This window comes from Garra rufa, chromosome 11 (assembly GCF_049309525.1).
Source record: "Garra rufa chromosome 11, GarRuf1.0, whole genome shotgun sequence".
Classification (NCBI taxonomy): domain Eukaryota; kingdom Metazoa; phylum Chordata; class Actinopteri; order Cypriniformes; family Cyprinidae; genus Garra; species Garra rufa.
The window spans coordinates 48,424,587-48,448,542 of record NC_133371.1 but is presented as its reverse complement, the minus strand read 5'-3'; the positions used below and the strand labels follow the sequence as shown (position 1 = coordinate 48,448,542).

General features: G+C 35.3%; 1 protein-coding gene across 1 annotated transcript in view; it reads left to right on the top strand.

Annotated features, from left to right (window-relative positions):
• The first annotated feature begins 2,866 nt into the window (after positions 1 to 2,866).
• The window catches only part of ulk3 (unc-51 like kinase 3), a 21,232-nt gene continuing 142 nt past the window's right edge, over positions 2,867 to 23,956 (top strand). The window contains exons 1-16 of the mRNA XM_073850430.1: positions 2,867 to 3,193; positions 3,389 to 3,529; positions 6,063 to 6,183; positions 6,282 to 6,377; positions 6,896 to 7,039; positions 8,324 to 8,406; positions 10,102 to 10,257; positions 11,630 to 11,735; positions 11,813 to 11,853; positions 14,030 to 14,132; positions 14,206 to 14,270; positions 14,354 to 14,432; positions 16,444 to 16,484; positions 18,898 to 18,945; positions 19,013 to 19,076; positions 22,001 to 23,956. The exon at positions 22,001 to 23,956 is cut by the window's right edge and continues 142 nt beyond it. Of these exons, the coding sequence (XP_073706531.1) occupies positions 3,095 to 3,193; positions 3,389 to 3,529; positions 6,063 to 6,183; positions 6,282 to 6,377; positions 6,896 to 7,039; positions 8,324 to 8,406; positions 10,102 to 10,257; positions 11,630 to 11,735; positions 11,813 to 11,853; positions 14,030 to 14,132; positions 14,206 to 14,270; positions 14,354 to 14,432; positions 16,444 to 16,484; positions 18,898 to 18,945; positions 19,013 to 19,076; positions 22,001 to 22,017 (1,404 nt within the window). The 5' untranslated portion in view covers positions 2,867 to 3,094 and the 3' untranslated portion in view covers positions 22,018 to 23,956. The remainder of the gene's footprint in view (positions 3,194 to 3,388; positions 3,530 to 6,062; positions 6,184 to 6,281; positions 6,378 to 6,895; positions 7,040 to 8,323; positions 8,407 to 10,101; positions 10,258 to 11,629; positions 11,736 to 11,812; positions 11,854 to 14,029; positions 14,133 to 14,205; positions 14,271 to 14,353; positions 14,433 to 16,443; positions 16,485 to 18,897; positions 18,946 to 19,012; positions 19,077 to 22,000) is intronic.

Here is a 23,956-nt window from a genome sequence, read left to right as displayed (position 1 = left end):
GTCAATGTATGTCCTCACAAACATACTGTAGCTATAAAGAGTTCTATGTGTGCGTTTGTGTGTTTAAATGCACCTCTGCCTTCACTTTCTCCTTCTTCTTGTTTTTCTCTTGAACATCTGATGCACTGGATCGAGGCGGAGCAGCATTCTGCGGAAATGCACACAAACAAACACATTCGAACATTATGCAAAAAAACTAAACCGTGCATTTATGCTTATTTCTTTGTTTCTAGTTTGGTAGAATGACATGAATTTAAGGTCATAGAACAAAAGACATTTACATACATGACCCCTGAAGCACAAAACCAGTCGTAAGTAGCACAGGTATATTTGTAGCAATAGCCCAAAATACATTGTATGGGTCAAAATGATTGATTTTTCTTTTATGCCAAAAATCATTAGGATATTAAGTAAAGATCATGCTCCATGAAAATATTTTGTGCATTTCTTACCATAAATACACCAAAACTTTTTTGATTAGTAATATGCATTGCTAAGAAATTCATTTGGACAACTTTAAAGGCGATTTACTCTTTTTTTTTTTTTTTTTGCACCCTCAGATTTCAGATTTTCAAACTGTTGTATCAGCGTTGCATCACAAAAATTAATTAGATTTATAATGTTTATTAAATAGAACAACGTATTTTTTACATCATAGTAATATTTCACAATATTCATTTTTTTTAAACGTATTTAAAATACATTAGAAATCTTACTGATCCCACACTTTTGAGCGGCAGTGTAGCTGGATAGATGCACGCACCTTTGCACGGTTTTTCTCCTTTTGTTCTTCAGGTTTGCTCTGGTTCTTCTGTGTGTTCGTCCTCTGCTTCTCTTCAGGTTTGTTCGTGCTATTCTTCTGGTTGTGGTTGTTCTTCTCCAGCTCCTGCTCTTCTCTTAGGCTCCGGCGGAGGTGCAGCAGCCGGTATTGGAGCTTCTCGTTCTCGGCGCGCAGCGCGTCCAGGTTCGGGCCGCTGGCCAAGGTGCTGAAATCGAATCCTCCGGTGAGTCCGTCCTGCAGGCGGTGGATCTCACGACTCAACGCCTCAATCTGCTCCTCCTGAACGGACAAACGTGCAGCCATGCGCTCCGCCATCTTCAGCCTCACAGCTGACGGCATCCGAACCGGGAACCGCTGAAAGTGACCGGAAATACGAGTTCAGGCGGAGTCATGAACCGATCATTCCAGCAGGGAGCGCTCTGTGGCCCAAAGAGAGAATATCCATTGAGACGCATGCAAATCGCACGATATATGGGTTGTTGACAGTTTTGGGGGTAACGCATTACAAGTTACTTTTTCAAATAAGTAACGCCAGTTACTTATTTCTGTCCTTTAGTGTGATGTATAATGTCCAATAATGTAGCACACATAAAGGAACCACAGATTTGTTTTTTTTTTTTATCTCAAAATATCTTTAAAAAAACAGTTGAGTATTTTATCTTGAAATGGTATCAGTTTCAGCAGTTTTGAATGGATGACAGCAAAAATCATTAGAATATTGAGTAAGATCATGTTCTATGAAGATGTTTTGTACATTTCCTACCATAAATATATTAAAATGTAATTTTTAATTAGTAATATGCATTGCTAACAACTTCATTTGGAAAACCTTAAAGGCGATTTACTTAAAAGTTTGATTTTTTTGCACCTTTTTTGAAACTGTCTTGGGGAAAAAATATGTTATTTATAATTTCATATTAAATAGATAACACCATATGAAAATAAGTGTCTAACAATGAAGTTAAATCTCTCTCACGCTATTTGTATATTATTAAGAGTTTTGCCATGTCACACCATAGGACAAATTTATAGTACAGTTCTGTAAAAATGACATAAAAAACACAATAATAAAACAGACTTCACACTACATAAATATATGTCTTTTTTCTTCAAAAATAGCCCTCTAACTCTAGCACCCTCTATTCTAATTCTGTTCTAAAAAAAACCCTGCTATTTTAAGACTTATTCTATATTAATTAACTTAATTAACTGCTTGTATTCTTAAAATGACAAAATAACTAACACTAGCTTTCTCTGTTCTTGTATTCTATCTATATATTTTTAGGACTCTAACATCAGCTTGCTTTTTCTTTTTTATTTAATCTATATTATTTTTATTTATTATAGAATTTAAAAAAAATCTTGATGTGTACTACGTTATTGATCTTTTTTTATTGCTTCTATTGTCCTCTTTTGTAAGTTGCTGTGAACAAAAGCGTCTGCTAAGTGTCTAAATGTAAATGTAGCCTACTGTTTAATTTTGTTTTTATTGCATTTTTTCAATTATAAATCACTTTTGGCACAACATTTGTGCTTTGTAAAAGCTTGAACACAATTCAAAACACACAGCGAAGACTAAAAATCAAAGCATTAATATGTAAACACATTGTATCCGACCAATCAGAGGCAACGCCCCGCCCATTTTTAGACTCTAGCGGTGACGCCGCTTTCCGTTCTACTCTATGGTTCTAATCTATGAATATGATCTGAAGCGTCATACAGCGCCACCTGGCGACCAGCTGTCACATGACGCTATTTATAACAACAGCGTGACACATGAGAGCAGAAATACACTCCAGAGTCATTTACAGCTATTTCTTTCCTGTGAACAAAATAATACAAATTGACCTTCTCACTCACCACAAGTGAAACGTTTACAAACATTCGTTTATACTTCATAAGCTGCAGCAATTCATTTTATTTTGTGTATGTGTGTATGACTTGCTTATTAATTAATTTTTCTGTCAAAATAACGCTGCAATGGACTTTTGAAATCAGTTGCAGTGCCCGATATGGCCGGCAGGTGACGCGCACGCGCGCGTTCGAGATTCCGGTGCTTGACAGCGGCGATGACGTCAACGCGCGGAAGTAAACAGAGCGCAGCGCTTCATATGTAAACACGAATTTGTGAAGTGTATAAGATCTTCTGATCGTATATTAAACAGTATACGATTATCATTCATAAAGTCAACAGTCCGGAGTTGAATCGTGACTGTGATCAAAGCGCAGTGCTCGTGATTATGCTGTAAATCTGATTGATTGATTATTGATTGATTGGTTGATTTATGTCAGTTCGGTTCGGTTCGGTTCGGGATGGCTGCGGGTTTCGCTCCGCCGAAGCTCAAAGACTTTATTCTGACTGAGAAACTGGGCAGCGGCACATATGCGACAGTTTATAAGGCTTTCAGAAAGGCGAGTGATTATTGATCTCTCTATTGATTATTCACTGATAACAAACATATTTGACCTGCTTCTCAAAAAGTGAGACTGTTGATTGTTTACTTTCTTGTTTCTCAGTTATATGTTTGATTATAATCCTTTGTTATTGGTAGATTGTTCGTTTTATAGATGATGTTTATGTTTTGATTGATTATTGATTGATCATAGACTGACAGCAGGGAGGCGGTGGCTGTGAAGGTGGTCAGTAAGAAAAGTCTCAATAAAGCCTCAATGGAGAATCTGCTGACAGAGATTGAGATCCTGAAAACTGTCCGGCATCCGCACATAGTGCACCTTAAAGACTTTCAGGTACTGAAACAAATACCAAAACAAAGATTCACTGCAATCAATAATGTCTGCATTATCTCACAGTACAGGGGGAGAAGGGAATATGGCTTCCTTAAGAACAATCTGCATTAAGGCTATTGGAGTTTTTAGAAAGGTTTAATGTGACCAAGCCACTACAATAAAGGCTTTTTAACTTCTTCTATATGAGAGTGCCTTGGAGTTCCTCTTGCTTTTTCAATGTGCATTTGCTTTCAATTATAACATATTTAAATAGTTTAGCAAGTGCAGGATGATGATGCATCAGCCAATGTGTTATTATAGGAAATACATTTATAGCCTAAAGTATGTGACCCTGTTATCTCACAATTTTTTTTTTTGCAAGACACAAACTCGCAAGTGTGAGAAAAAAGTCAGAATTGCGAGTTTATGTCTTTATTTCTTTCAATTGTAAGCTTATATCTAGCAATTCTAACTTTATAAGTTGAAATTTTGAGTTGATATCTCACTAAAAATAAAAAGTATATAAATATATCTATAAAAAGTCGCAGTTACTTTTTTTTATCTTTTATTCAGTGGCAAAAATGGGCTTCCATACCTTGGACCACCAAACCACTCATAAGGGTTAATTTTTTGAAAGTGAGATTTATACATAATCTAAAAGCTGAATAAATCATTCCTATCGATGTATGGTTTGTAGGATAGGACAGTATTTGGCTGAGATACAATTATTTGAAAATCTGCAATCTGAGGGTGCAAAAAATCTAAACACTGAGAAAATCGCCTTTAAAGTTGTGCAAATGAAGTTCTTAGCAATGCATATTACTAATCAAACATTACGCTTTGATATATTTATGGTAGGAAAAAGAAAAACAACAGTTTTGACCATACAGTGTATTGGCTATTGCTACAAATATACCCGTGCTACTTACCACTAGTTTTGTGGTCCGGAGTCACATATAAAATATCAGAAGTAGGGTAAAAAGCCACCTTGATAAACTTCTAATGTCATTTTTAATAATGTTAAAAACAGATATTTTTAAAGTGCTATTTTTTTTATGTTAAACACTAAATCAGCAATTCTGTTCAGAATCTAAAATATAAAATTATTCTGTGAAACTGTTTTTTTTTATTAAAGCAAAGATGTCTGAAATGTACATCTAATGGATGGACATATTAAAAAATAACACCATTAATTACAATAAGTGTAAAATTAAAAAATAATAACACTAGTAACATGCCAATTCTGCTGGCCCATCTTACCCTAAGGGTCTAATTTCTTCATATTACTAAAAAAAAAAAAAAAAAAAAAAAAAAAATATATATATATATATATATATATATATATATATATATATATATATATTAATAATAAAAAATAAATCAATTGTAACTTTTGAGGCTTAAGCCTAGTCCCAGACTTAATTATAAGTCTGAGCTGTTTCAACTGAAAGAAATGTGCAATGATCTTAAAATATATCACTGCCCTTGTTTTGTCTCAAGATGGACATCAGTAATGTTTTTTTTTTCTCTAAGGCACGTTTATAAAAATGACACTGCAGGCAATAACGCTGTGTTTTCATGCACCTTGTCAAATTTGAGATTTTGTGCTTTTTGCACCTTCATAAAGTGTTTTTTCAGGCTAGTGGAAAGAAAACACCCAAAAGACACTGTTAAGTGTTTCTTTTATAGCACTTTATCTGTTTGTGTCAATAGATTTCAATTGCAATATAGATTTTCAAAGGTTGTTTTCTAGAAATGTGTTTTTTCTCCTACACTGAGCCGTAAATCTCCACTTCAGTAGCACTTACACACACCACACTTTACATTTTACTCCTGTTTATATCCTGAAGGTTTTTACATAGGGACTTGTTCATACAGAATTTGCTTGAATTTATTCCCCCAAAAATGGTAAAAAAAAAAACATGGTTTTCTTTCTGTTCATTATTCATTTTTTCTGAATTATGGAGTGACATAATTCAGATCCCCTCTGTTAAAACATTTGACTCTAATATGTCAAAAAAATCAAACTAGAATTTTGAAACGGACTTCATCCAGTGTTTAGATTTTTGCACTAGAAATAAATGCAGTTTAGTCCATATTTCATTACATAATGGCTCATTTGCATATTTGAACCTGACATTTTAGAAAACTTGTAATATAAAACATGTTTGCAATTATGAATGTAATCAATCAACTGAATAAGTAAAGTGATAACTATTAGTTTTTTTTTTACCCTATTCACCTGCAGCGTCTCGCCTTAAATTGAACCATGGCCTAATTCTGGCTTAATCTAAGCCCTTTCTCTAAAACCAGGCCTTAATGTCATAGATAACTACCTTCCACTGACTATTAAGATCAATTAACCTCAAAACTGTTTTGACTGAATAAATCTTTCAAATGTTATTCAGATAAAAATGACAATTAAAAATGAATGATTTTGTGCCATTTATGATCAAGAGAAAAAATGAAAGCGTGTGGCTCATCTTACCCCATTTTACCTTATTACATCTTAATGCCAAAGCCTCATTCTTTCATCTCTCTGTCTGTCTGTCAGTGGGACAGCGAGAACATCTATCTGATTCTGGAATGGTGTTCAGGAGGAGATTTGTCCCGTTTCATCCGCAGTCGTCGGATTCTTCCGGAAAGCGTCGCTCGTCGCTGCCTGCAGCAGATCGGTACAAAACACACCTTAAACACACAACACAGAATCCACAAGTTTACTGATGCAATGACTGATTCAGAATCAGATAAGAAAACCTTGTGTGTGTTTTAGCATGTGCTCTTCAGTTTCTCCATGAGAAGAACATCTCGCATCTGGACCTCAAACCACAGAACATTCTGCTGAGTGGAAATACGCTGAAGCTCGCAGGTCAAACTTCATTCACTTCTAAACACCGTGATTTGAGACAAGACGAGCATTTGAATTTAAAAAGCATATAAATTGTAATTTTTTTTTTTTTAGAAATTAACCCATTGTTTTCCTAGATAAGACCCTTTTTTATTGGCTGGGATCGTTTAGAGTCCTTTGAAGCTGCATTTAAACTGCATTTTGGAAGTTCAAACTCAGGGCACCATAGAAGTCCACTATATGGAGAGAAATCCTGAAATGTTTTCCTCAAAAAACACAACTTCCTTACGACTGAAGAAAGAAAGACATAAACATCTTGGTTGACAAGGGGGTGTTCTGAAACTGAACTACTCCTTTAATGGATGTCCTGGCAAAAAAAAATGATAAATTTTTTTAACTTTGTAGCGAATATTGACTCAGAAGTTCATCAAAAGTTAAAAAAACATAAACAGAATCTCTGATTTAAATAGATGTTTTCTAGAGGCTGACAGGATATTGTTTCCATCTCATAATAACGTGAATAATTGGTTGTGTGGTAGATTTTGGTTTTGCGCAGTACATGAGTCCGTGGGACGAGCAGCAGGCTCTGAGAGGCTCTCCGCTCTACATGGCTCCTGAAATGGTGTGCAGACGGCATTATGACGCTCGAGTGGATCTCTGGTCCGTCGGGGTCATTTTATACGGTGAGATACACAAATAACTCGATTTGAAGGAATAATTCAGTTCTGTTATCATTTACTCACCCTTGTGTCGTTCCAAACCCTTCATGACTGTCTTCCTTCTGTTTCAAAATTGATAACAATCAGAAATGTTTCTTGAGCAGCAATTGACATGAATCATGTGACACTGAAGACTGGAGTAATGATGCTAAAAATTCAGCTTTGATCACAGTAATAAAATACTTTTTAATAGATATTCATATACAAAACAGATATTTGAAATTGGAATAATATTTCACTTTTTTTTACAGTTTTTACTGTATTTTCAAATAAATAAATGCAGCCTTGGTGAGCAGAAGATACTTCTTTAAAAAACATAAAAAAATAAAAATACAGTTTGGGAGCAGTTTTTTAATGCTTTTTAAAGACTTTTCTGCTCATCAAGGCTGCGTTTATTTGATTAAAAATACAGAAAAAAACTGTAATATTGTAAAATGTTAATCCAATTTAAAATAGTGGCTTTTTCTTTTAATTTACTTTAAAATGTAATTTTTTTCTGTGATGTAAAGCTGAATTTTCAGCATCATTACTCCAGTCTTCAGTGTCACATGATCCTTCAGAAATCATTCTAATATACTGATTTATAATCAGTGTTAAAAACAGATTTTTTTTGGGAACTTGTGATACTTTTTTCAGGATTCCTTGATCAATAAAACGTTAAAAAGAACAGTATTTATTTAAAATAGATAACTTGTAACAATAAACACCTTGTTCAAAGTTTGGGGTCAGTACATTTTTTCTTTCTTTCTCTTTTAGAAAGAAATGAATACTTTATTCACCAATGATGTGTTAAATTGATAAAAAGTGATAGTAAAGACTTATATTGTTAGAAAAGATTTCCATTTTGAATAAATGGTGTTCTTCTTAACAGGTTACAAAAAAATATTAAGCAGCACAACTGTTTTCAACACTGATAATAAATCAGTATATTAGAATGATTTCTGAAGGATCATGTGACACTGAAGACTGCAGTAATGATGCTGAAAATTCAGCTTTGCATCACAGAAATAAATTATATTTTAAAGTATATCAAGATAAAAAAACTGTTATTTTGAATTGCAATAATATTTCATAATATTGCTTATTTTTCTGTGTTTTTGATTAAATAAATGGAACTTTGATGAGCGTAAGAGTTAAAAAAACGTTTAAAATCTTACTGTTCCTACACTTTTGAGCAGCAGTGTATATATAATTCCAAATTTTTTGACCAGCTGTATGTGTGATTTTTTTATTTTATTTTGAGGACAGAAGCTTTATTTGGACGAGCTCCCTTTGCCTCTCGCTCATTCACTGAACTAGAAGAGAAGATCCGCAGTGAGAAACCCATCGAGGTGAGAATTAACATCTGACTGATTGACTAGTGACTTTTTTAAAGGAATAGTTTACTCAAGAAATAAAAATGTGCTGAAGATGTGCTCACCCTCAGGTCATCTGAGATTAGAATGAGTTTGTTTCTTCATCAGATTTGTAGAAATGTGTCATTTCATCACTGTCTCACCAACGGATCCTCTGCAGTGAATGGGTGCCGTCAGAATGAGAGTCCAAACAGCTGATAAAAACATCACAGTAATCCACACCACTCCAGTCCATCAGTTAACATCTTGAGAAGACAAAAGCTGAAACAAATCCATCATTTAGATGTGTTTAACTAAAATACGAGTCCATAATCTATAATAATGCTTCCTCCAGTCACAAAGTCACATCAAAATCCAGCCACATATCTGTTTAAAGCTGTTTTGGCTTGTAAGCAGTGCTTTATCTGTGCAGATTTCTCTCCTGATTTAGACAAAACCATTTTTTTACTTTTTCAGTATTGTCCTGGACAGTGGGTCTTCTGCAGTGAATGGGTGCCGTCAGAATGAGAGTCCAATCAGCTGATAAAAACATCACAATAATCTACAAAAGCTGAAACAAATCCATCATTAAGACATTTTTAGTCCATAATAATGCTTCCTCCAGTGAAAAAGTCCATCTCCTGTTGTCTCTCACATCAAAATCCAGCCACATATTTGTTTAGAGCTGTTTTGGCTTGTAAACAGTGTTTGATCTGAGCAGATTTCTCTCTTGATTCAGACCAGACCACTTTTTCACTGGAGGAAGTCGGAAGTGTTATGGACTCATATTTTAGTTAAAAACAATTAATGATGAATTTGTTTAATTTGTCTTCTCAAGACATTAATTGATGTTCTAGAGTGGTACTTGTAGATTATTGTGATGTTTTTATCAGTTGTTTGGACTCTCATTCTGACGGCACCCATTCACTGCAGAGGATCCATTGTTGAGACAGTGATGGAATGACACATTTCTACAAATCTGATGAAGAAACAAACTCTACATGTCAAAAATCATTAGGGAATTCAGTAAAGATCATGTTCCATGAAAATATTTTGTAAATTTCCTACTGTAAATATATTAAAACTTATTTTTTGATTAGTAATATCCATTGCTGAGAACTTTATTTGGACAACTTTAAAGGCGATTTTCTCAAAATTTAGATTTTTTTGCACCCTTAGATGTCAAATAGTTGTATCACGGCCAAATATTGTCCTCGACAATGGATCCTCTGCAGTGAATGGGTGCCGTCAGAATGAGAGTCCAATCAGCTGATAAAAACATCACAATAATCTACAAAATCTGAAACAAATCCTTTAGTCCATAATAATGCCACCTCCAGTGAAAAAGTTAAATCAAAATCCAGCCACATATTTGTTTAGAGCTGTTTTGGCTTGTAAACAGTGCTTGATCTGTGCAGATTTCTCTCTTGATTCAGACAAAACCACTTTTTCACTGGAGGAGATGGATTATGGACTCGTATTTAAAACATTAATAGTTGTTCTGGAGTGAATTATTATGATGTTTTTATCAGCTGTTGGACTATTATTCTGACGGCACCCATTCACTCCAGAGGATCCACTGGTGAGGCAGTGACGGAATGACACATTTCTCTCACACTATTGAGTTAGTACACTCTTGTACACCACTAGATGGTGCAATTGTACCAAACATTCCATGCTCTCTGTGTTTAGCTGCCGTCAGGAGCGCGGGTTTCTCGTGATTGTCGTGATCTGCTGCTGCGTCTGCTGGAGCGAGACCCGGACAGCCGCATCACGTTCGCCGAGTTTTTCCTGCATCCCTTCGTGGACCTTGAGCACATGCCCAGCGCCGAGAGCCTCGGGAAGGCTGTGAGTGCGATAGAGTCAGCGCAGATGAACTCACACTAACACTCTCACATGTTTATTTTAGTCCTGAAGTGGCAAAACCGCTGCGCTGCTGCTCGACTCTAGCGTCAGACATAACTTCAGCAAATGTGTCACACAGATGCTGCTCTACAAACACGCCAGAGTTACATCACATGGGCCTGTTCGTTTATTTTACAGCTGCTTGCTGCCATTCAATTAGATCCTGATTCATAAGCTTTTAATTTAATTCTGATTTATTTATTATTTTGCGCCACTTCAGCGTCAAAGGCTGTATTCATGGCAAACTAAGAATAATAGGATTTAAAGTAGTGCAAATAACAATACTTTAATGAATTGTATACAATAATTTAATAATATTGTTTAAAAAAAAACTAATACTAATTTTTTAAAAATTATTTAAAGAATTACACTGCACAAAATGCTTTTCTTACTTTTAATAGAATTTCTGAAATATCAGTTTGATTTGCAGTGTATAATTTTTTTTATTGTACACTGCAACATTTTTTTTTGTCTTGTTTCCAGCCAAAATATTGAAAAATTCTTAAAACAGGAAGGAGTTTCTAGACAAGTAAAAATTATTTTCTTGTTTTCAGAAAAAACTAGTTAAAATTAAGTTCAAACTAATTGAGTTTTTGCTTAGAACTAAAATCTTATTTCAAACAGAAAACAAGACTTCATTTTGACTTATTTTTTCTGAAAACAAGACAATAATTTTTACTCGTCTAGAAAATCCTTCTTGATTTAAGAGTTTTTAGATATTTTGGCTGGAAACCAGACAAAAAAATCTAAGTAGGAAAAGCATTTTTTGCAGTGTATAATAAAAAAAAAAAAATAAATAAATAAATAAAAAATAAGTAAATAAATAAAATTGATCTTTCAGAAATTCTATTAAGAGCATTTTTGTGCAGTGTATAATTATTTTTTTCTAAAATTAAATTATGAAAAAAAAATCAAACTGATATTTCATAGAAATTCTATTATTTTTCGAAGAAAAACTTTTAAGATTTTTTTAATGTTCATTAATGTTCTTTTTTGAGTAAAAACGTTTCTTCATATTATTTAAAGCGTAACACTCTAATAAAATACATATTTAATTCAGATTTTAGGTAGCCTTTTATTATTACTATAATTAGCCATTCTGATTTATGTAAAATTATATAAAAAAAAAATTAAAACCTGTAAAAATTATGAACTAAATTCAAAATATTTTTTGACCCCATTGGCATTTTTTTTTAAGCTTAAACTCTACTTTTACATTTTGATTAGTAAATGTACCTTTTTATTTAAGAGCATTTAGATATTTGTCCTGGAAAACAAGTCAAACATAGGAAATAAAGCTGTGTTTGTGTTGTAGAAAGCGCTGGTGTTGCAGGCGGTGCAGAAGGACCAGGATGGAGAGCGATCGGCTGCGTTATCTCTCTACTGTAGTGCACTCGAACACTTCGTTCCTGCCATTCACTGTAAGACTCAAACCTCTCTGTCTCTCTGTCATACCAGTCTCCATTCACTCTCAGCATCTCTGTCTCTGCACTTTCAGATGAGACAGACAGACAGAGGAAGGAAGTACTAAGACAGAAGGTAAATAAAACTAGATAAAAAGTTTGTCAAGACAAACTTGAAAAAGCCTGACCAGAAAGTTTGAAAAGTTTGACGGTTTTCAGTCTGAAATAGATTGAAGTTTAGAGTAGCTTTAACGCTTAAAGCTTGAATGTTTTGAAGACAATAGTCTGTCAGATGTTGTTAATATGTTTTAGCAAGTTATTAGCATGTTGCTAGCATGTTTCTAACATTATTAGCATGTTGCTATCATGATTTTAGCATGTTACTAGTATATTGTTAGCACGTTTCTAACATGACTAGCAAATTACTGTCATGATTAGCATGTTGTTAGTATGTTTCTAGTATGATTAGCAAATTACTAGTATGTTGCCAGCATGTTTTTTTAGCATGATTACCATGTTGTTAATATGTTTATGGCATGATTAGGAAGTTACTAGCATACTTCTAACATAATTAGCATGTTGCTAGCATGTTTCCAGCATGATTAGCATGTTGTTAACATGTTTAAGGCATAATTAGCAAGTTACTAGCATGTTTACCATGTTGTTAGAATGTTAAGGCATGATTAGGAAGTTACTAACATGTTTCAAACATAATTAGCATGTTGCTAGCATGTTTCCAGCACGATTAGCATGTTGTTAACATGTTTAAGGCATAATTAGCAAGTTACTAGCATGGTTACTATGTTGCTAGAATGTTTAAGGCATGATTAGCATGCTAGCATGTTTATAGTATGATTAGCAAGTTACTAGTTTGTTGCTAGCATGTTTTTCTAGCACGATTACCATGTTGTTAATATGTTTATGGCATGATTAGCAAGTTACTAGCATGTTTCTATCATGGTTAACATGTTTTTTAACACGGTTAGCATGTTGCTAGCATGTGTCCAGCATGATTAGCATGTTGTTAACATGTTTAAGGCACAATTAGCAAGTTACTAGCATGGTTACTATGTTGCTAGAATGTTTAAGGCATGATTAGCATGCTAGCATGTTTATAGTATGATTAGCAAGGTACTAGTAAGTTGCTAGCATGTTTTTCTAGCACAATTACCATGTTGTTAATGTTTATGGCATGATTAGCAAGTTACTAGCATGTTTCTATCATGGTTAACATGTTGTTAGAATGTTTAGGACATGATTAGCATGATGTTATCATGTTTCTAGCATGATTAGCAAGTTAATAGTATGTTGCTAGCATGTTGTTAGTATGTTTTAACATGATTAGTATGTTTTTAGCATGTTTTTAACATGATTAACATGTTGCTAGCATGTTTCTAGCATGATTAACAAGTTACTATCATGTTGCTAGCATGATTAGCATGTTGTTAACATGTTTCTAGCATGATAAGTATGTTGCTAGCATGTTTCTAGCATGATTAGCATGTTGCTAACATGTTTGTAGCATGTTGTTAACATGTTTAAGGCATGATTAGCAAGTTACTAGCATGTTTCTAGCATGGTTACCATGTTGTTAGAATGTTTAAGACATGATTAGCATGATGTTATCATGTTTCTAGCATGATTAGCAAGTTAATAGTATGTTGCTAGCATGTTGTTAGTATGTTTTAACACGATTAGTATGTTTTTAGCATGTTTTTTAACATGATTAACATGTTGCTAGCATGTTTCTAGCATGATTAGCATGTTGTTAACATGTTTCTAGCATGATTAGCAAGTTACTAGCATGTTGCTAGCATGTTTCTAGCATGATTAGCATGTTGCTAGCATGTTTCTAGTTGCTAGGCTAGGCTAGTGAGATAGCAAGTGAGATTGATCGAGTCTCAAGGGATTGTGGGAGTTTTGTCAGTGTGAGTTTGAATAGTGTTGATCATTTGAACATTCCCTCAATGTAAGTCTATGGGATTTTTATGATTTTTAATCTTCAATTTTATGAAAACCGTAAGTCTGATCAGTTAGAAAAGATACAGATCAGTTTGAATATCTGGGCTGAGTTTGGAGTTTGTTAAAGCTCTAGGAGGAGCGGCAGTAAACTGATTTAGTCTCAGAAGAGGAAAAAGACGTTTAAATAGCATTTCAGTAAGTAGGCTTTCTCAAGCCAACCGAATCATTTACTCACCGTCATGCTGTTTCAAACCCATGCAAACTGCGGCTCTTAAATGAAAAAGAAGCAATAATAGTTAGTTCGTAACACTAATGCAGTTAATACTGATCTGCATTGGTTTTTCTCTCAGGTGAATCAGTATGTTTCTCGAGCTGAGGAGCTCAAAGCGCTGGTCAGATCGGACAACAAGATCACATTTGAGGAGGCAAAGTCAACCAGGAACATATTAATAGGTAACCAGTGCTCCGTTATTAAAATCTAATATCTAAATCCTGTTCTGATGTACTAATCCTTTCTTTTTCACAGAGATGTCCAGAGATCAGCCGCGTTTGCTGGCTGCCCTGGAAGTGGCGTCCATTGCTGTTGCCCGGGTAACTGTTAGGATGCTTATTTGCATATGTGTCATGTGTGCTGCAGTGTTGCATGATGGGTAATGGAGTTGTGTTGTGTGCAGGAGGAGAGTGGCGTGGAGGACTACGACACGCTTGATCTGTACCAGCAGAGTCTGGGCGAGCTGCTGCTGGCTCTAGCGGGTAAACGCTCATTTTTAGTGTTAGTGTAACTTTAATTTTTTTTATTTGATAAAACACAGATGTCAGTTTTACCTCTTTATGCATGAAGCCTAGCAACCATCCAGAACACCATAGCAACCACTGACTAACAACCTAGCAACCATCAGAATACCATAGCAACTGTTTAGCAACAGGTATAAACACTCAGAACACCATAAAAACCACCTAGCAACAGCACAGCAACCATCAGAATACCCTAGCAACAGGTGTAAGCACTCAAAACTAGAAACCACTTAGTAACAACCCAGAACACCTTAGCAACCACATTGTAACAACCTAGAATACAATAGGAACCACCAAGCAACAGCATAGCAACCATTAGAATACCCTAGCAACTGCTTAGCAACAGGTGTAAACACTCAGAACTAGAAACCACCTAGTAACAACCTAGGACACCCTAAAAGCCACCTAACAGCCTACCAACCATCAGAATACCCTAGCAACTGTTTAGCAGCAGGTGAAAACACTCAGAACACCCTAAAAACAGCCTAGACACTATCAGAACACCCTAGCAACTGTTTAACAACAGGTTTAAACACTTAGAACTAGAAACTACCTAGTAACAGACCAGTAACAACCCAGAACACCTTAGCAAGCACCTAGTAAAAACCTAGAACACCCTAAAAACCACCTAGCAACAGCCTATTAACTATCAGAATACCCTAGCAACTGCTTAGCAGCAAGTGTAAACACTCAGAACACCCTATAAACCTTCAAGCAACAGCTTAGCAACCAACAGAATACCCTAGAAACCACCTAGTAACACCTTAGCAACCACCTAGTAACAACCTAGAACACACCAAAAACGACCTAGCAACAGCCTAGCAACCATCAGAATATCCTAGCAACTGCTTAGCAACAGGTGTAAGCACTCACAACTAGAAACCACCTAGTAACAGCCTAGCAACCACCTAGTAACAACCCAGAACACCTTGGCAACCACCTAGTAACAACTAGAACACCTTAAAAACTACCTAGCAATAGCCTAGCAACAATCAGAATATTCTAGCAACTGCTTAGCAATATGTGTAAACACTAAGAACACCCTAGAAACCACCTAGTAACAGCCTAGCAACCACCTAGTAACAACCCAGAACACCTTAGCAACCACCTTGTAACAACCTAGAACACACTAAAAACGACCTAGCAACAGCCTAGCAACCATCAGAATATCCTAGCAACTGCTTAGCAACAGGTGTAAGCACTCACAACTAGAAACCACCTAGTAACAGCCTAGCAACCACCTAGTAACAACCCAGAACACCTTGGCAACCACCTAGTAACAACCTAGAACACCTTAAAAACTACCTAGCAATAGCCTAGCAACAATCAGAATATTCTAGCAACTGCTTAGCAACAGGTGTAAACACTCAGAACACCCTAAAAACCACCGAGCAACCACCCAGTACACCGTAGTGAGTGAGTTTTGGAGAAACCTCTGTGCGCCGTGGTTGTGCATAATGCGCTGTGTGTTGTGGAGGGCTGTCAGGCGTCCAGATGTGTCGGTGAGCGGTTGCCAGGTCAGCGTGTGTGGTACGCTCTTCATCTGGATCTGATTGTGAGCAGCTCTCTTCATTCTCAGTGTTATTAAATACTGCAGCAAATGAAAACTGTTATCTCTCACAAAGCTCCAGATCCGCTCCACTCCAGAACTCTGCTGGATTCCCGCCCAAAACTGCAGGTTTTTTTTGGCCGTTACGCGCCCGCCGTTGATCCGCTACGCCAGCGATGCCAGCGCAGGCTAATCAAAACACAGCCGCGTCACGAGAGCAGGCGTCTGTGAGAGTTAGTGTTGCTCGTGAGTGAGGTTAAGCGCATTGGAGTGTTCAGAATAGGATTCAACTGCTGTCTAACAAAACCAAAAAAATATCAGAAAACCATAGCAACCACATGAGAACACCCTGGCAACCACCCACAACACTGTTACAGTCACATAGCAACAAACCGATGTGTTTGTCTGTGTCTCCTGCAGCTGAATCTCAGGGCCGGCGCAGGGAACTGCTCCACAGTGAGGTGAGAACAGCAGCATTAAAGGGATAGTTCACCTAAAAATGAAAATGTGATGTTTGTCTGCTTACCCCCAGTGCATCCAAGATGAAGGTGACTTTGTTTCTTCAGCAGGACACTTTGAAGATTAACTCAAACCGTTGCAGTCTGTCAGTCATATAATGGCAGTCATCGTTTTTGTGTCACTCTTAATGCATTTTATTTGTTTTCTTTATATCTTTTTGAAACCAAAACACAGTCAACCAAATATATTAACGTTACACCAGTGTTACGAAATATGACTTTTTCCAAGTAACTAGTAAAGTAATGCATTACTTTTTACTGATTTATTGATTAAAAGCTCTCCTGTCCCCATGTTGAGAGAAATCAAGAGTAAGATGTTCCTTTAGTTCTAGAATAAATGTGAACATGCATTAATTCATCTCACTCACTAAAAAACAGATCCAGTGATCTTCAAAATGAATAAAAACGGTCAAATTCAACACAAACCTGCAATAATTAAATGTTAAATAATACAAATATCCTTTATGTATTTAATCCTATTTTATTAACCGATGTCTTTGCTGCCGACCTTCGATGATCCAATTCATCCATACTAATAAGCAAAAATGACTCAAGATAATCTTACATTTGTTTTTTTTTTATTGCTGAAGAGTTGACATTTGTTCTTCTGTGGTCTACTGTACAGACGACAATTTACTTTTCTCTAAAACTGAGGCTTTTGCTGTGAAAAGGCTTTTACATTTGACAAAAACACAACTTTTTATATTTAAAACAAACAAGCAAGCCCTGCTCAAAATTTTAAAAGTAACGCAAAAGTAACCTAACGCATTACTTTCCATAAAAAGTAACTAAGTAACGTAATTAGTTACTTTTCTAGGGAGTAACTCAATATTATAATGCATTACTTTTAAAAATAACTTTCCCCAACACTGGTGGCTACTGGCTTAAACACAAAATACCCAAAATATCATCTTTTGTGTTCAGGAAAAGAAAGATATTCTTACAGATTTGAGACAACCTAAAGAGTAAATGAGGACAGACTTTTCAGTTTGTAAGTACTAAAATAAACTTAAGCTGAAATAAAACCTATATAAGCATTAAAAAATAAGACTTAAATCTAAAATAAACGAATAGTATGTCACTGATACTAAAATGAACTTCCGGCAATACTGACCTTATTATGATGCTCTAGACGTTTGCTTTCTTCTGTTAAGGAGGTGTAGACAATGAGCTCAATGAAGAGCACATGACCTGTTGTTTTAATGATCTCACCGCTGTGATATTCGGTTAAACGTTGCAGCCCTCAGCTAAAAAAACACCTCCATGTTCCCAGAGAAAACACAGACGCTCACACTTTCACAAAACCCAGTTCTGCACCCGATTTAGTGCTGTCATGTAAACTCAGGTTTATACAGTGCCTTGCAAAAGTATTCATACCCCTTTTGTTGCAGCATTATGTTAAACTGCTTTAAATTACTTTTTTTCCACATCAATCTACATCTCATACTCCATAATGACAAAGCACAAAACAGGTTTGTAACAACTTTATTTATTAGAAATAAAAAAACTGAAAAGATCCCATTGCATAAGTATTCATACCCTTTTCTGGGACACTGGAAATGTATCTCAGGAGCATTCATATTGCTTCTAGATGTTCCTACACTTGGAGTGGAGTTAAACTGTGGCAAATTTATTTGAATGAGTCTGATTTAGAAAGACACACACCTCTCAGAAAAGGTCTAACAGCTGAAAATGCAGATCAGAGCAAAAACCAAGATAACTGCCTGTAGAGCTCAGTGACAGACTTGCGTTAAGGCGATGATCTAGAGAAGAGTTCAGAAACAAATCTGCTGCATTGAAGGTTGACAGAAGCATTCTCCATAATGGAAGACGATTGGAACAACTAGGACTCTAGAAAATGTCCAAGCTGACAGAGATGGAGAGGTGAAAAGGTGAGGCAAAGAATGGCAGATAATTGCCAAATGCAGATGTGCAAAGATGGTCACATCAGACCCAAAAACACTTGAGGCTGTAAAGGTGCTTCAACTATGGACTGAGTTAAGGGTATGAATACTTACGCAATCTACTTATATCAGTGGTTTTTTTTTTTTAATTTGTGAAATTTGCAAATCTGGTTTTGGCTTTGTCATTATTATGGTGTATGGAGTGTAAATTGATGTGGGGGAAAACTCATTTAAAGCCGTTTAACATAATGCTGCAACAAAACAAAATGTGAAAAAAATGAAGGGGTATGAATACTTTTGCAAGGCACTGTAGATGCATCTGATGTTAAAGGAATATTTCACAGCTTTTGTGCAGCTGCTCTGCAACAATCTGTATTGTAAAAAGCGCTATACAAATAAACTTGAATTGAATTGAATTGAATTGAATATTTCAGTGCATTTATGTCTTGCAGATTAAAAGTCTGATGAGTCGAGCTGAATACCTCAAAGAGCTGATCAAGGTAAACGCTGTTGTATCTCTCGCTCCGCTTGTTTAGTGAAGCAACCGTCTAAAGCTTGTGTTTGCAGATGCGGGAAACTCAGACGGACGAATCGCTGAAGAAAGACGCTGCTGCTGAATCTGTGAGATCCTGTAAGTACAGATATGAAACTTAAAAAAAACATCTCTCTAGGAAAGAAGACTGCTCATCTAAATCATTTCATGGCTTCCTTAAAATGTAAAAGTAAATAAATGAAAACTAAAGGGTCACCCAAAACTGAAAATGAGCCCATTATTTACTTACCCTCCAGACATCCTAGGTGTATATGACTTCCTTTTTTTCAGACAAATCCAATTTCCAAGCTTTACAATTGCATGGGCGAGTGTTTCTCTTCATCAGTCCAAAACAAGTCCAATCAAGTCTATCTATCCATAATAAAGAGTGTCTCACATGGCTTCGGGGGGTGAATAAAGGCCTCCTGTAGCAAATCTATGCATTTTTGTGAGAAAAATATCCATATTTAAAACCTAATAATCACTTTAATCTATCTTGTGGTTGAGCACCGCCAGTCAGTAGTGATGAACGCTGGGGAGATCAAAACATAAGTAGATCACTAGAACTTTAGGTTGGCTTGAGAAAGCCTAGCTTGAAAGTTTAAAGCAGCTGTAAAAGCATAAAGTTTTGAACTTAACATAGATAGATTAGATGATTAGCATATTGCTAGCATGATTAGAATGTAGTTAGCATGATTCTAACATTTTTCTAGCATGTTTAATATGCTTCTAGCATGATTAACGAGTTATTAGCATGTCATTAGCAAGTTTCTAGCATGATTAGCAAGTTGCTGGCATGCTTCTAGCATAATCAACATGTTACTTGCATTATTAGCATGTCATTAGCAAGTTGCTAGCATTATTAGTAAGTTATTCGCATGTTTCTAACATTAACAAGTTACTAGCATGTCATTAGCATCTTTCTAACATGATTAGCAAGTTGCTAATATGTTTCTGGTATTATTAACAAGTTGCTAGCACATTTTTAACATGTTTCTATCATGATTAGTAAGTTGCTAGCATGTTTCTAGGCTGACTAACAAGCTGCTAGCATGCTTCTAACATGATTAACAAGTTGTTAACATGTTTCTAGTTGTTAGCACATTTCTAACATGTTTCTAACATGCATAAGCAAGTTGCTAGCATGTTTCTAGCATGATTAGCAAGATTCTAGCATTATTAGTAAGTTATTCGCATGTTTCTAACATTAACAAGTTACTAGCATGTCATTAGCATGTTTCTAAAATGATTAGCAATTTGCTAACATGTTTATAGCATTATTAACAAGTTGCTAGCACATTTTTAACATGTTTCTATCATGATTAGTAAGTTGCTAGCATGTTTCTAGGCTGACTAACAAGCTGCTAGCATGCTTCTAACATGATTAACAAGTTGTTAACATGTTTCTAGTTGTTAGCACATTTCTAACATGTTTCTAACATGCATAAGCAAGTTGCTAGCATGTTTCTAGCATGATTAGCAAGATTCTAGCATTATTAGTAAGTTATTCGCATGTTTCTAACATTAACAAGTTACTAGCATGTCATTAGCATGTTTCTAAAATGATTAGCAATTTGCTAACATGTTTATAGCATTATTAACAAGTTGCTAGCACATTTCTAACATGTTTCTAGCATGATTAGCAAGTTGTTAGCATGTTTCTAACATAATCAACATGTTACTTGGATTATTAGCAAGTTGCTAGCATTATTCTAGCATTATTAGTAAGTTATTAGCATGTTTCTAACATTAACAAGTTACTAGCATGTCATTAGCATGTTTCTAGCAGGATTAGCAAGATTCTAGCATTATTAGTAAGTTATTCGCATGTTTCTAACATTAACAAGTTACTAGCATGTCATTAGCATGTTTCTAAAATGATAATCAATTTTGCTAACATGTTTATAGCATTATTAACAAGTTGCTAGCATGTTTCCAGCATGTTTCTAACACGATTAGCAAGTTGCTAGCATGTTTTTAGCATGATTAACAAGTTGCTAACATGTTTCTAGTTGTTAGCACATTTCTTACGTTTCTAGCATGCATAAGCAAGTTGCTAGCACATTTTTAACGTTTCTATCATGATTAGCAATTTGCTAGCATGTTTCTAACATGTTTCTAGCCTGACTAGCATGTTGCTAACATGTGTCTAGGCTGACTAGCATGTTGCTAACATGTGTCTAGGCTGACTAGCAAGTTGTTAGCATGTTTCTTGGCCGACTAGCAAGTTGCTAGCATGTTTCTAACATGTTTCTAGCATGTGTAAGCAAGTTGCTAGCACATTTTTTGCGTTTCTATCATGATAAGCAAGTTGCTAGCATGTTTCTAGCATGATTAGCAAGCTACTAGCATGTTACTAGCATGATTAGCTACTAGCATTTGGTCATCTGAAAGAAGGAAGTCATATACACCTAGTATGCCTGGAGGGTGAGTAAATAATGGGCTATTTTTTTATTTTTGGGCGGACTAACCCTAACTTTAAAATAATAAATAAATGATTAAAAAATACTAATAATATACATAATAAAGGTTAGATACCTGATAACAATTAGTCCGTCGCCATCTTGGAATCGTGTCAGCGCGTCACTCCCGGATAATTGAAAATGGGCAAAAAGGCGGGATGTGGGCGGAGCTGGTTGCTGAAACCACACCCACCTATTGCAACAGTGGTGACAGCAGCGGCAATCCCCCTGTCACTCAAGTGGCCACGCCCTTAATTATGTAGAACTTTAAGGCTTAATAAAACTTAAACGGAGGAGATATAAAAAAATTCACCCCCCTCACAGTTGACATGAAGGGCAATACTGGCTATATAGACCAAAACCACTTTTTGTACCAGGCTGTCAACATACTTTTTTTCTGCTGTAAAGTTGGGCATTTTAACATGGGGTGTCAATGGGATTGACTCTCTTCTGCAGCCAGTTACTTCCGTATTGGTTTCAATAGAGAGAGAAACATGTTCATCTGTACAGATACAGTCTCTGACATCTCTCTCTCTCTCTCTCTCTCTCTCTCTCTCTCAGCCTGTTGTTTACAGTGAGCTGCGGGTTGTCACCATGGCGAGGGATGCGGTGTGTCACACGGCCGGAGGATTCACAGCATCTGATTGGCTCCTGGCAGACAGTCAAACCGCAGTCACTCTCACTCAACTCTCAGATTTCGCTTGTGTTCATCTGGATGAGATCTGAATCACTGCAGTGAGAAACAGAACTTCACACCTGAGGGAAAAGAGTACTGACTCTAAAATCAGGCATTCATCGCCTTCTCACACACACACACACACACACACACACACACACACTTACACTGCTGCTCAAGAGTTTGGGATGGGTTTCTTATGCTTATCAAGGCTGCATTAATTTAATCTAAAATACAGAAAAAATATTTAATATTGTGAAATATTATTTCAATTTAAAATAACCATTTTCTATGTGAAAATATTTTAAAATGTAATTTATTTCTGTGATCAAAGCTGAATTTTAAGCATCATTACTCCAGTCTTCAGTGTCACATGATCATTCAGAAATCATTCTAATAAACTGATTTATCAATGTTAAAAAAAAAAATTCTTTGATGAATAAATAGTTAAAAATGAACAGCAATTATTTAAATTAGAAAGTTTTGTTTAATAATATACACTATTGTTTAAAAGTTTAGGGTACGAAAATGTTTATTCTTTTTTATTTTTTTGTAAAAATACTTTTATTTACCAAGGGTGTGTTAAAATGATATAGTGATAGCACAGATTTACACTGTTTCAATAAATGCTTTTCTTTTAAACTCATTATTCACCAAAGAATCCTGAAAAAAGAATCACAGGTTTCAAAAAACATTGATAATTCTAATACACTGCAAAAAAATGCTTTTCTTACTTAGATTTTTTTGTCTTGTTTCCAGCCAAAACATCTAAAAATTCTTCGATCAAAAAGGAATTTCTAGACGAGTAAAAATTATTGTCTTGTTTTAAGAAAAAACTGTCAAAATGAAGTGAGTTTTTGCTCAGAACAAGCAAAATAATCTGCCAATGGAGTAAGCAAAAAAAAAAATCTTATTTCAAACAGAAAACAAGATTCTTTTCTTACCCCATTGGTAAGAAAACTCACTTAATTTTGAGTAGTTTTTTCTGAAAATAAGAAAGTAATTTTTACTTGTCTAAAGTCCTTCTTGATTTAAGAATTTTTAAATATTTGGGCTGGAAACAAGACAAAAAATTCAAAGCAAGAAAAGCATTTTTTTCAGTGTAATCTCAGCATATTAGCTGAACGATTGAGGATCATGTGACACTTAGACTGGAGTAACAGCTGATGAAAATTCAGCATTGCATCACATAAATAAATTCTATTTTAAAGTATATTAAAATAAAACCCATTATTTTATATTGTAATAACATTTTGCAATATTACTGTTTTTTTTCTATATTTTTAATCAAATAAATGCAGCTTTGATGAGCATAAGAGCATAAGTCTGTCTGATCCCAAACTTTTGAGCAGCAGTGTACATAAACACTCACATACTTCACATAAGCGTACAAAGGGAGAATTTCGTGCCATTAACAGCAGAATACTGTGTTTTTGACGATTTCTGACGATTGTGAGGTTATTTATTGACTGTCTGATTTGAATGAAAGCATCATCTGAATTTCTCTCTCTCTGAGTGAACATTTTCTTGCGTTATGAATTTCTGTTGGCCATAAATTGTCATTTCCTCTCCACATTCCTCCGGTAATATAATTCCTCCCCTGCATTCCTCTTTCCTCTCTGGAATAAATCAGCCTGCTGAAACCAACATATGCACTCGCAAGAAAACACGTCAAAAGCACTTTACAAGAGTTGAAAATACTTTTGAAGCGTAAATGTGTATACTGACAGCTGTTTTTATTAAATACCATTATCAAATAATGAAACAAATGTTTTGCATTAATGTGTTTACTGTTCAATACTGGATCAGTTCATTCAATTTAACCAGAAAATGTACTGAAA